The 13698-nt window shown below is 43.0% G+C and overlaps 1 protein-coding gene across 2 annotated transcripts in view; it reads left to right on the forward strand.

Moving 5' to 3' along the window:
• The window catches only part of LOC145850284 (clathrin coat assembly protein AP180), a 43484-nt gene extending 29905 nt beyond the window's left edge, over positions 1-13579 (forward strand). For both annotated transcript variants that reach the window (XM_082976937.1, XM_082976938.1), the window contains exons 3-10: positions 8157-8299; positions 8622-8697; positions 11399-11501; positions 11747-11840; positions 12255-12366; positions 12589-12695; positions 12846-12887; positions 13474-13579. In XM_082976937.1, coding sequence (XP_082833063.1) covers positions 8157-8299; positions 8622-8697; positions 11399-11501; positions 11747-11840; positions 12255-12366; positions 12589-12695; positions 12846-12887; positions 13474-13539 — 743 coding nt within the window. In that variant the 3' untranslated portion in view covers positions 13540-13579. The remainder of the gene's footprint in view (positions 1-8156; positions 8300-8621; positions 8698-11398; positions 11502-11746; positions 11841-12254; positions 12367-12588; positions 12696-12845; positions 12888-13473) is intronic.
• Positions 13580-13698: the final 119 nt, after the last annotated feature.

Consider the following 13698-nt stretch of genomic DNA (forward strand, 5'->3'; position numbering starts at 1 on the left):
TTTAGTTAGTTAGTTGTGGGTATAGGTTCTAGGTTTGTTTTCTATGTAGAGTTAATTGGGATTGGACTCCCAATTGAAGGCAGGTGTGTTGAGTTGCCTTTGATTGGGAGTCCTATATTAGTAGGGTGTGTTTGTCTGTGTGTTTGTGGGTAATTGTTTGTGAGCACTGCTTGTTTAGCCTGCCACACTGTTTGGTCGTGAGTATTGTTTATTGTTTGGTTTTTCCTGTGGATGCTTTGTGTTTTTTTTCATTAAAAGAATGAGTATCCACATACCAGCTGCAGTTTGGTCAATTCAACACGGCACTTTTTGTGACACGTGAATCGTGCCAATGCTGGATGCAGGCCTCACTCTGCTCTGTTGCCAGTGAAGTCATGATTAAAACATCTGCGGTGTGGACAAATTCGTTGTTTTATTGAAAAAAAAAAAAGTACTATCAGTTTTGAGTCACGGAAATGTATCGTAATGTTTTTATGTAGCAGGGTCTAACCCACGAGGGCGCACATGCGCAGTTGTTACCCATCTCCGCTGCTGTGGCAATCGGCGACATAAAATAATGATCTAAAATAATCGCAAATGTTTTATGTGGAAAAGTACACATTTCCCGACTCAAAGCCAATAGTACTTTTAGACAAAAATAGCTTATTTGGTCATATGCTTTCAATAACACAACACATTTGCCCACACTTTGCAGATTTCTGAATCATGAATTCACTGGCAATGGAGCAGTGAATTCAATTCTCTCCCTGTAGTGCTATACTGTAGTGTTTCAGTATAGCACTACAGGGAGAGAGAGGGGGAGAGGGCAAGCTCCCAAGCTCCATGAACTAGTTTCAATGTATGGAATCACTTGGGAGTTTCTGGATTTTGGGTAAACTTCTCCTTTAATGATCTTCTTGACCTTCCTTTGACAACTAGTGCTGTAAATGTTCTGGAGGGCAGGCAGCGTGCCCCCGGTGATGCGTTGGGCTTACCGCACCACCCTCTGGAGAGCTATGCTGTTGAGGGCGGTGCAGTTGCTGTACCAGGCAGGGATTCAGCCCAACAGAATGCTCTCAATGGTGTATATGTAGAAGTTTGTGAGAATCTTAGGGGCCATGCCAAATTTCTTCAGCTGCCCGATGTTGAAGAGTCGCTGTTGCGGCTTCTTCACCACTGTGTCGGTGTGGTGGGACCATTTCAGGTCCTCAATGATGTGCACGCCAAGGAACTTGCGGCCCGTCGATGTGGATGGGGGTATTCTCCCTTTTTCTGTCTGCTGTAGTCCACAATGAGCTCCTTATTTTGCTTCACATTGTAGGCTGTCTCATGTTGGTAATTAGGCCTACATCATCAGCAACAAGGTTATTATAGTAAACAAAAACTGAAAATAAAATAAAAACTCAAATTAGAAAAACTATTTAGGAAACTGAAATAAAAGATCTTGAAAAACAAAGTATTCTAAATCCATCTTTGACAGCAAAACGAACAAAAATAAAAACCATCATGAATTATGTTTTTATAGATTTTTTTATAATTATATATATTTTTTATAATGGACATTTTGAGCTTCTGAATCTGGTAGGTAAATGCTGCCAGGAGATCCCTATGTTTCAAATAGGCCTAGCTTGTGCATCACTATCACTAGCTCTCACTAACTAATAGGGAAGATATTCCAAAGGCGAGCATGGCTGGGCCAAGCTAAAACCGCTTGTGAAGTAGCTGGAGCTTTTCGCAATCCACACCGACCAACTTCAAACTGACAGCCAGTTGCTGTCTGATGTGTTGCTGTGGTTTCTGAACCTTGATGCACACTTGCAGTCAACTTGTAGTCAACTCTGAGCTTTATGGGATTAAAAAGACATTGAAGATGTAGACCTATGTAGTCTGTGATGTAGCAGGAATCAATGGTGTAGTGGTCAGTGTAGTCTCATGCATATTTCTATGCATGGACACATAATATCTGTGCGTGTTTGTGCGTGGATGTATTTATGTGTGTAGGCCTTTTCAATTATCTAGTCAGTCAATTAAATAGTCAGTCATTGTTGCTGGAGCTTGTCCAGAGCTGAAACCTCTGGACATGCTTAACAATCACTGGTGCAGTGGTCATGTCGTCAGTGTAGTCCAGGGCTCTCCAACCCTGTTGCTGGAGTGCTACCTTCCTGTAGGTTTTCAATCCAACCTTAGTTGTACACTCTTAGAAAAACAAATGATATTTATAACCTAAAAGGGTTATTTGGCTGTCCCCATAGGATAACCATTTGAATAACCTTTTTTGGTTCCAGATAGAACCCTTTTGGTTTCAGGTAGGGCCCTTTCCACAGAGGGTTCTACATGGAACCCAAATGGGTTCTATGTCGATTTAAAAAAAAAAAAAGGGTTCTCCCTGAAACCAAAAAGGGTTCTCCTATAGGGAAAGCCGAAGAACCCTTTTGGAATTTGTTTTCTTCTTCTAAGAGTGTAACTAACCTGATTCAGCTGACCGATCAGCTAAGTATTAGAATAAAATGTGCTAGATTAGGGTTGGAGCGGAAACCTACAGGACAGTAGCTCTCCAGGAACAGGGTTGGAGAGCCCGGGTGTAGCCTATACCCACATGCATGGGGGGTGTATGGTCTCATAGCAGTGTTAAAGTAATAGGCTGTGTTTCACAGGAAAATACAAAGGCTTCTGGCTGATTTCATCTGGCCAATTTCTGTTACTCTAGCCTGGGAGTAGTCTGGGCCTCGTTTCCCAGAGCCTTCGTAGCGTTAAGATCATCGTTAGAATCATGTACAGTATCTTTAGTAGCCAAGGTGTTTCCCAGAACTTTTGTTAGTATCGTGGCTCCGCAAAACCTTCACACATCTATGAGTGATCCAGACCACTCGTAGAGCTGCTAAAGTGTATCGTTAGATGCTTTTTTACCCTTCCACGTCACTTTATTCACAAAAGATATCCGCTAAACATATTGATTCTATCTGTCTGACTGTGACTGCCGATATCTTCAGAACGAAGTTGACTACAAATACAAAGTTGCTAAGTATTTGAAATTGTTACAAACAAGTGAAGGATGAGCTTATGCTTCAAATGAAAACCGAGATGACTGCATTGAAATACACTAAGTATACAGAACTTTAAGAACACCTGCTCTTTCCATGACATAGACTGACCATGTGAAAGCAATGATCCTTATTGATGTCACTTTTTAAATCCACTTCAATCAGTAGTGATGAAAGGGAGGAAACAGGTTAAATGAGGATTTTTCAGAAGGTGAATAGACAAAATATTTACAGTGGGGGAAAAAAGTATTTGATCCCCTGCTGATTTTGTACGTTTGCCCACTGACATAGAAAGGATCAGTCTATAATTTTAATGGTAGGTTTATTTGAACAGTGAGAGACAGAATAACAACAAAAATATCCAGAAAAACGCATGTCAAAAATGTTATAAATTGATTTGCATTTTAATGAGGGAAATAAGTATTTGACCCCCTCTCAATCAGAAAGATTTCTGGCTCCCAGGTGTCTTTTATACAGGTAACGAGCTGAGATTATAAGCACACTCTTAAAGGGAGTGCTCCAAACCGCAGCAAACCAAACCTGTAAAAAAGACACCTGTCCACAGAAGCAATCAATCAATCAGATTCCAAACTCTCCACCATGGCCAAGACCAAAGAGCGCTCCAAGGATGTCAGGGACAAGATTGTAGACCTACACAAGGCTGGAATGGGCTACAAGACCATCGCCAAGCAGCTTGGTGAGAAGGTGACAACAGTTGGTGCGATTATTCGCAAATGGAAGAAACACAAAAGAACTGTCATTCTCCCTCAGCCTGGGGCTCCATGCAAGATCTCACCTCGTGGAGTTGCAATAATCATGAGAACGGTGAGGAATCAGCCCAGAACTACACGGGAGGATCTTGTCTATGATCTCAAGGCAGCTGGGACCATAGTCACCAAGAAAACAATTGGTAACACACTACGCCGTGAAGGACTGAAATCCTGCAGCGCCCGCCAGGTCCCCCTGCTCAAGAAAGCACATATACATGCCCGTCTGAAGTTTGCCAATGAACATCTGAATGACTCAGAGAGCAACTGGTGAAAGTGTTGTGGTCAGATGAGACCAAAATGGAGCTCTTTGGCATCAACTCAACTCGCCGTGTTTGGAGGAGGAGGAATGCTGCCTATGACCCCAAGAACACCATCTCCACCGTCAAACATGGAGGTGGAAACATTATGCTTTGGGGGTGTTTTTCTGCTAAGGGGACAAGACAACTTCACCGCATCAAAGGGACGATGGACGGGGCCATGTACCGTCAAATCTTGGGTGAGAACAGCGGAGTCAATCACCACCTTCCGGAGACACCTGAAACCCCACCTCTTTAAGGAATACCTGGGATAGGATTAAGTAATCCTTCTAACCCCCCCCCTACCCTCCCCCCCAAAAAAGATATAGATGTACTATTGTAAAGTGGTTGTTCCACTGGATATCATAAGGTGAATGCACCAATTTGTAAGTCGCTCTGGATAAGAGCGTCTGCTAAATGACGTAAATGTAAATGTAAGAACCTCCTTCCCTCAGCCAGGGCATTGAAAATGGGTCATGGATGGGTATTCCAGCATGACAATGACCCAAAACACACAGCCAAGGCAACAAAGGAGTGGCTCAAGAAGAAGCACATTAAGGTCCTGGAGTGGCCTAGCCAGTCTCCAGACCTTAATCCCATAGAAAATCTGTGGAGGGAGCTGAAGGTTAGAGTTGCCAAATGTCAGCCTCGAAACCTTAATAACTTGGAGAAGATCTGCAAAGAGGAGTGGGACAAAATCCCTCCTGAGATGTGTGCAAACCTGGTGGCCAACTACAAGAAACGTCTGACCTCTGTGATTGCCAACAAGGGTTTTGCCACCAAGTACTAAGTCATGTTTTGCAGAGGAGTCAGATACTTATTTCCCTCATTAAAATGCAAATCATTTTATAACATTTTTGAGATGCGTTTTTCTGGAAATTTTTGTTGTTATTCTGTCTGTCGCTGTTCAAATAAACCTACTATTAAAATTATAGACTGATCATTTCTTTGTCAGTGGGCAAATGTACAAAGTCACCAGGGGATCAAATACTTTTTTCCCCCACTGTAAGTGTCTTTGAACGGGGTATGTACCAGGCGCAGCAGTTTGAGTCAAGAACTGCAACGCTGCTGGGTTTTTCACACTCAACAGTTTCCTGTGTGTATCAAGAATGGTCCACCACCCAAAGGGCATCCAGCCAACTTGACACAGCTGTGGGAAGCATTGGGCCAGCATCCCTGTGGAACGCTTTCGATACCTTGTAGAGTCCATGCCCCGACGAATTGAGGCTGTTCTGAGGGCAAAAGAGGAGGGTGCAACTCAATATTAGGAAGGTGTTCCTAATGTTCGGGATACTTATTGTATAAATAGGCTACATTGGCCTATATAGGCTATTTCAATTATAATGAAATATATTTCATGTTCAATCAATTGAGTTATATTTTGCAACTAGGCTACTGTCTGTCATTTTTGCCTCAATGTGTATCATGATGTGTGACAACATGAGAGCAATGATGTTCCCAATCTGTGCTTTAATGAATTATTATTGGGTAAGCATATTAAGCCACCTCCATATCTCTTTAGGAGCTGATTTGTCATCAGTATTGTGGAATCATTCTAATGTTAAGGTAAGATTTGAATCGATAAAGCTGATCAGAGAGCAGCACTGCTTTTCTTTCCATCCTATCTGTATCGACACATGGTCTAACGACGCACTTAGCAAACGTTCTCTCTATGTGCTTGGGAAACACTCTTAAAAAAGTTTGTTTGTACATAACGATGCATCCGGTACAATGATCGTAATTCTTAAGTAACATCGCAACTGTGGAACGAGGCCCTGGTGTTTGAGTACGAAGAGACACACACACACACAGCCAGGCACGCACACACTCACGCACACCTGCATGCATGCATGAACACACACACAGTCCTGTTTTTATTGCTATAGACCCCCTAAGGGTCTACCGGTTCATTCTTAGACCTCTCCTGCCTGCTGTGGATTACTGAAATTGACTGATCAAAATAAAGACTATCATCATTAGACTTACACACACACTGCTCTGTGGTGCATGTGTGAATGTGATGGGCCACAAATATTCTTGTTTCTCTCCATTAACATTAAACAATACACACATAAACAACACACAACAGGGTTGTCTGTTGAGATGGAGTATATAGTTGAGTTGTGGTGTAAACATAGCAGGGACAGGGACTATCCAAACAGGATATGATGTAAATCGTGTCAGGTCCATAGAGGAATAATGACATCAGGCGTCAGTCCTGTCACTGTACTGTGATGTTATTAAGATCATTCTAGGAAGTGATAGAGATTATCTGCTAAATATCTCAGATGTGACTCTATGTATAGTCTGTACATCCTTCAACATTAGACAAACACTGGACACAAAAGCTGTTAACTAGAGATGGTATTAGCACATCATGGTTTGTGTGTGTGTGTGTGTGTGTGTGTGTGTGGGGCGTGTGTGGGGGCGGGGGGCGGGGTCACCACACCAGTCCCCTCACCAATGATATTATTCTGTGGACAAAGCCCCTGCCCCTCTATCTTTAATCCTGAAATGACCTACAAGCCTTCCTCTTCATGCATTCACTCTCTCTTTTCAGTCTAATCAGTATTGGACAATAATGTATTATATTGCAGCCTTCCAGCTTTTGACAGGGCAGAAACATGGTTTGGCCATGCTTGTAGCAACCTTCCCTATCCTAGAAGGGATGGTTGGTGGGCACAGTGGCATCATGCCCATAGGGGGCACAAAGGCACGTGGCCCCTCAAAAATGTCAGATGTTAAATTAATTACTAAACTTCATTTTTAAACCCATGTATTATAATTATTTAAAAAAATATGTCCGTGGTATTTTGCGGGGGGGCACACTGACTGGACCAGGCAAATAGTACCCCCCTATTGTCCCTAGTAAGTGGCTCTTTCCAAGGTGCACGGAGAACAGAGATGTCTAGGCAGGACGCTAGATACTCTAGTTCATGCAGTATCACCAGTGGAGGAGGAGAGAATGTAGAGTGAAACACAGCATTTGATTTGATTTGAGCTGCCGGTGATGTTCAGGACGTATGTATGTTTATGAATGTGATCAAGCTGTGTAGCCTATTGGTTCCATCTTCATAAATAAATAAAACTAAAATGTTTTTGTTATTTCTCTCTAATACTAATAAGGAATACTCTGTAATAAGACAATAGCATTTTCTCCAAATTTCTCCAGGCCCCCCTCCATCCTCTTGTACTTTGTGCCCCCTCTAACATAATAGGTGCATGATGCCCCTGGGTTGACATGTGTGATAAAAGATAACAATGAAGGCCAGATGAAGGCCTCTCTCTCTCTCTTCCGAGCAGCTAGTCTGTCACATGTTATCTCCCAGAGTGCCTCGTTGACATGTGTTTCAGAGTGAATTGCGCACTTAGTCAGACCTGTCTGTCTGTCTGTCTGTCTGTCTGTCTGAGTGGCAGTCTCTCTTCTATGGGGGAGATCATGATGACAAGGCACTATTTCTCTCTGTGTATTGGATCCTCTCTACCACTGCTTGTGTGTGTTTTGTTTAGCCTTTGTATGTGTGTCCTGACTCTTAAATATATGTTTGCAATGCTTAGCTCCATGAGGTACATAGTGAAGTGAAGAACTCCAAGGGTATTTTAGTGCTTTTAAACATTCCAGTAGCAGAACCAACATCCATACCCAAGCGGGCACACACACACATACACACGGACACACAGAGACACACATATACATTCACAAACAGACACAGGCAATGACACACGCACACATAATACACAGCCCGCACTCATACTCCAAATCCACAAAGCATATGAATGGAGCAGTCTGGAGACTGAAGCAAACTCATTTGACCCGATGTGAGGCTGTCTTCACTATCAGCTACAGCAGCACATTACATATTTTCTTGGTGGTCAGCATGTCTTAACACTTTTAAATTGTACTTACTCATCATGATTTTACAACTCTGGATCAAAATGAATCCTGCTATATTCCACTCTCTCAAAATGGCTGACTGTTTCACTGATCGTGAATCAATAACAGAACAGTTTCACTGATTCTGAACCTAACAGCCTCCCCCAATACAAACTAACCTCTTTATGTGTTTCAGATCTGATCTCGGCCACCAATGCGACCAACGTGAACATCCCTCAGATGGCTGACACTCTGTTTGAGAGGGCCACCAACGCCAGCTGGATTGTCGTCTTCAAGGCCCTAGTCACCACACACCATATGTGTGTCCATGGCAATGAGGTCAGAGGACAGTAATTTAGCACACCACCACAATAAAATAAAATTGTACTGTTTCAGCACCACGGACAGCTGTCCATGGTGCTGAAAACAGTGCTATTTAGAATGCTGCTCATTCTGAAACAAGGTTATCAAAAACAAGTGTGCATGTCTAGAGCTATTTTTCCACGCTTTTCCACACTGTGCAATATATACTCTCGATTTTGGACTAACATACTAGTATTCAATTTGTAGTTGATTATTTCAGTGAATATGCCTTTATTTTCTTGCTGCTGTTTTTTATAATGGTTTTGCCATGTCAGCCTTTTTCCTTCTGTTTCCTCAGAGGTTCATCCAGTACTTGGCCTCCAGGACCGCTCTGTTCAACCTCAGCAACTTCATAGACAAAACAGGTTCCAACGGTAAATGCACTTCCTTTCCAAAAAATGTGTTTGTGTGTGTGTGTACAGTGCTTTTGGAAAGTATTTAGACCCCTTGACTTTTTCCACATTTTGTTACATTACAGCCTTATCCTAAAATGTATTAAATAATTTTTTCCCCTCATCAATCTACACACAATACCCCATAATGACAAAGCAAAAACAGGTTTTTAGATATTTTTGCTAATTTATTACAAATAAAAACCGGAAATATCACATTTACATAAGTATTCAGACCCTTTACTCAGTACTTTGTTGAATCACCTTTGGCAGTGATTACAGCCTCGAGTCTTCTTTGGTACAACGCTACAAGCTTGGCACACCTGTATTTGGGCAGTTTATCCTATTATTCTCTATAGATCCTCTCAAGCTCTGTCAGGATGTATGGAGAGTGTCGCTGCACAGTTATTTTCAGGTCTCTCCAGAGATGTTCGATCGGGTTCAAGTCCGGGCTCTGGCTGGGCCACTCAATGACATTCAGAGATTTGTCCCAAATCCACTCCTGCGTTTTCTTGGCTGTGTGCTTAGGGTCGTTGTACTGTTGGAAGGTGAACCTTTGCCCCAGTCTGAGGTCCTGAGCGCTCTGGAGCTTTGCTCTGTACTTTGCTCTGTTCTTTCCCTCAAGCCTGACTAGTCTCCCAGTCCCTGCTGCTGAAAAACATCCCAATAGCATGATGCTGCCACCACCATGCTTCACTGTAGGGATGGTGCCATGTTTCCTCCAGACGTGGAACATTCTCCCATCTCCACAGAGGAACTCTTGAGCTCTGTCAGAGTGACCATCGGGTTCTTGGTCGCCTCCCTGACCAAGGCCCTTCTCCACCGACTGCTCAGTGTGGCCAGGCGGCCAGCTCTGGGAAGAGTCTTGGTGGTTCCAATCTTCTTCCATTTAAGAATTATGGAGGCCACTGTGGGAACCTTGGGAACTTGGGAACCTTCAATGCTGCAGAAATGTTTTGGTACCCTTCCCCAGATCTGTGCCTCGACACAATCCTGTCTCGAAGCGCTACGGACAATTCCCTCGACCTTATGGCTTGGTTTTTCCTCTGACATGCACTGTCAAGGTGTGTGCCTTTCCAAATCATGTCCAATTAATTGCAATTATCACAGGTGGACTCCAATCAGGTTGTGGAAACATCTCTAGGAAAGTCAATGGAAACAGGATGCACTGAGCTCAATTTTGAGTCTCATAGCAAAAGGGTCTGAATACTTATGTAAATAAGGTATTTCTGTTTTTTTGCTTCGTCTTTATGGGGTATTGTGTGTAGATTGATAACGATTTTTTTATTTATTTAATCCATTTTACATTAAGGCTGTAACATAACACAATGTGGAAAAAGTCAAGGGGTCTGAATACTTTGTGTGTGTGTGTGTGTGTGTGTGTGTGTGTGTGTGTGTGTGTGTGTGTGTGTGTGTGTGTGTGTGTGTGTGGGGGAGTGAAACGGGTGGATTCCCTTCCAGTTGAAAGCATAAACAGATACAGTAGATCTGATGTGAGAGGAGCAGAAGGAGAGGAGGATAGGAAGAGACAGGAGCCGTCTGGGAAGAGGAAAGGACATCACTGCTAATAACATGAGGAATAGGAGCAAGCATGCAATGTGCCCCCTAGCTAAACATGCTAATGAGCGCAAACAAAAATAAACTAGCTGCAAGGACAGGCAATTGAGCTCAGAAAGTTATACAAGTATAGGTAGTAGCTTCCCTAATGTCCTATTTGGTGAGTTTGGACATCATTTGGACAGCAAATGTGAAGAGAGGCATCAAGCAAATGAACAAAGTTTTGACTCATGCTTGTGTGAAGGAAGAACAGTACTGGTTCTGGAGCAGTGTGTACACGCTGTATCTATGTGGAGTTGCTAGGGCAACAGGCCCGCCTGCGCTGTTTGGAAGGAGAATAGGAGCAGACGGGCCGAGAACGGAAAGAAGAAAAAAGAAATGCAAGGATATCAAGAGCTTTGACTTTCAAACATGGCAGAAACCTAACACTATATGATGCCATGTCTCCTTATTAATTCACCCACTTACTGAGATAACTAGCAAGTTAACCAAATACACAGATGGACTCTCCCGTTATTTACAAACAAACTATTCTGGGGAACTATGGTAAGCTTTCATAATGTTAAATAATGTGACCGGTGAAATGAAGAACACAATCTGCTTTATCTCCTAATGTATTGCACAAGTTGACTGCAGGTAGTAACTTAAAAAGCAGTTACAAAATGTAAAACTCCAAAGAAATAGTATTGAAAAACCATCCTGTGGCTATTTCCAATTACCCCAGTATACTGTATATGCGGTATACCAAGCCTAGCGCGCGCGCACACACACACACACACACACACACACACACACACTAAACTGCTTCATGTCCCTAGGATTCCGATGTCCTGCACTTATCTCCAGTGTCTTGCCCTGGTGTCATTATAGATCCCTCCCCTTCAATCCCTTCAAAACCCTCAAATCAGATGCATAATTTAGAAAACTGATCGACAAGATCAATCATAAGATAAAAGACTGTCTTTAATGTGTTACAGCATTAAATCAACTTCTTCCTTCATGAAACCGTGGATGTTAAATGAAACAATGTATGAGTTTAGCACATGCATTTAGTCATTAGCCATTGGATTTATCAGGAGCTATATGTTTGGTGTGATGTGAATGTGATGCTCAATTTGTTCCTCAGGCTATGACATGTCTACGTTCATCAGACGTTATGGCCGCTACCTCAATGAGAGGGCCTTCGCCTACCGCCAGATGGCTTTCGACTTCACCAAAGTCAAAAAGGGGTGCGTCACTCACTTCCCTGTCTCTCAAAATCCTCTCATCAGTGAGGCCCACCTCATACTGTCATTCACCTCATCCCTGAGGCCCTCATGCTGTCATTCACCTCATCCCTCAGGCCCACCTCAGTCTGTCATTCACCTCGTCACTGAGGCCCACCTCATACTGTCATTCACCTCATCACTGAGGCCCACCTCATACTGTCATTCACCTCATCCATGATGGTCTTCCCTGTGTGTTTCCACCTCAGTGCTGAGGGGGTGATGAGGACAATGACTCCAGAAAAGCTGTTGAAAGGCATGCCTGTCCTGCAGACCCAGATCGACACACTGCTAGAGTTTGATGTGAGTTGGACATGCTGGTCACCATTGATTTGGTTACATCTGTCTGTCTCTGTCTGTCTCTGTCTGTCTGTCTGTCTGGGACTTGTGTTCTGATGACTTACAGTATGGTCATTAGCTGAAAACTGTAATATATGTCAGGCCACAAAGAATACTGTTTATTTTCCTGTTTAACATTCTCTTTTACTTTCTTTTTCTCTTCTCTTCAATACCTTCTCTTCCCTCTTTCTCTCTCTCTCAATAGCAATGATGCTATTCGTTCTATTGACCTTGATCTTTCTGTATGGGTGTACAATTGGAGGTGTTTCGGTACAGCAGAATATTGCAGGAGTTTAATAAATTAGTTAATTGCTTGAGTTAATTGATGCTCTTCTTTTATACTACATGACTGGTTAAATAAAAAGGTCTCTCTCCCAGGTCCATCCCAAGGAGCTGAATAACCCTATCATCAACGCAGGGTTCCTCCTGCTCTTCAAGGATCTGGTCAAGCTGTTTGCCTCCTACAACGATGGGGTCATCAATCTATTAGGTCAGCTAGACATTTCATTGGATGCATACCAAATGCCACCATTTTTCTTATATAGTGCACTACTTGTTACCAGAGCCCCATGAGCCCTGGTCAAAAGTAGAAGGGAATAGGGGGCCATTTGAGACAGACTCTTTGTCAACAATTAATAGATAAATGACTTCCTTTCACCATGTAGCCATTTAGCAGATGCTCTTTTTCACAACAACTGTTAATTGTCTGTAGAGAAATACTTTAAGATGAAGAAGAGTGACTGCAAGGAGGCCTTGGAGATCTATAAGAGGTTCCTGACCAGGGTCACCAAGATCGGAGAGTTCATGAAGCTTGCTGAGGTAAAGGAAACTTCCTAACGGATTAGGGTGCATTCTAACTCCAAAATAAACGAACACAGTGCTTCCTCATATACAGTGTCTGTCTGTACTTCAAATAGAATGATGCACTGATATGGTTGTGAAATTGTCTCTGTGTTTTTTGTTCCACAGACTGTCGGAGTGGACAAAAATGATATTCCTGACATCAACTATGTAAGTCACTTGTTTTTGTGCTTACTCTCTGGAAGGATGATGAAATAGTTGTAACAAATACACACAGAGATGTCTTATCCAGCATAATCCCCACTCACCCCCCCCCCCCCCCCCCCCGCCCGCGAACCCAGTGTCTGCACCCTGGGGTGGTGACGGACCTAGTAGACTCGGATGATGAGGACTGTCCCTTTAAGCCTATTGAGGACCCGGTAACCATAGAGACACAGGGTGGCTTGGCAGAGTGCCTGTTTGGAGGATGGGGTGTTGGCATGGGATCATTCTACAGACTGACACTGCTGACTGCAGTTTGTGTGTGTGTTTGCATATGTGTGTGTGCTTCCGTTTGCACAAAATATGGTAGAGTTTAAGTAAAATGTTCCTGAACACTTCATTCTACAGGACATTGAGTTTATACAAAGGTGGGATAGTATGGTGAGTTAAAATCCAAGGGTATGGAGTGGTGCTGCCATAGAAATAGAATTGGGTGTTGCGTTACTTGAAGTGTTGGCATGCGGCGGAATGAGGAAGTTCGTGCCATAAACCTGCAGTTACTGTGTTTCTGATTGGTTCTCTCTTCTCTCCTCAGGCTCCCAGCAGCATCCTGGAGTCTCTGGAGACACACATGAACAGTTTGGAGGGGAAGAAGGGGTAAGAGGACCCTGTCTCTAACCAACCCATTTCTGACAGAGCTAAAAATGTGGAAATGTCTCCATAGGTGTCTTTACACAGAGAAAATAGTACATGAGAAATGACAGGGTGAGGAAAAACTAGAGGGAAACTCATAACTTGGGCTCTGTACTGTCCCAGCACA

The sequence above is a fragment of the Salmo salar genome, chromosome 06 (genome assembly GCF_965601325.2).
Source record: "Salmo salar chromosome 06, fSalSal1, whole genome shotgun sequence".
NCBI lineage: Eukaryota > Metazoa > Chordata > Actinopteri > Salmoniformes > Salmonidae > Salmo > Salmo salar.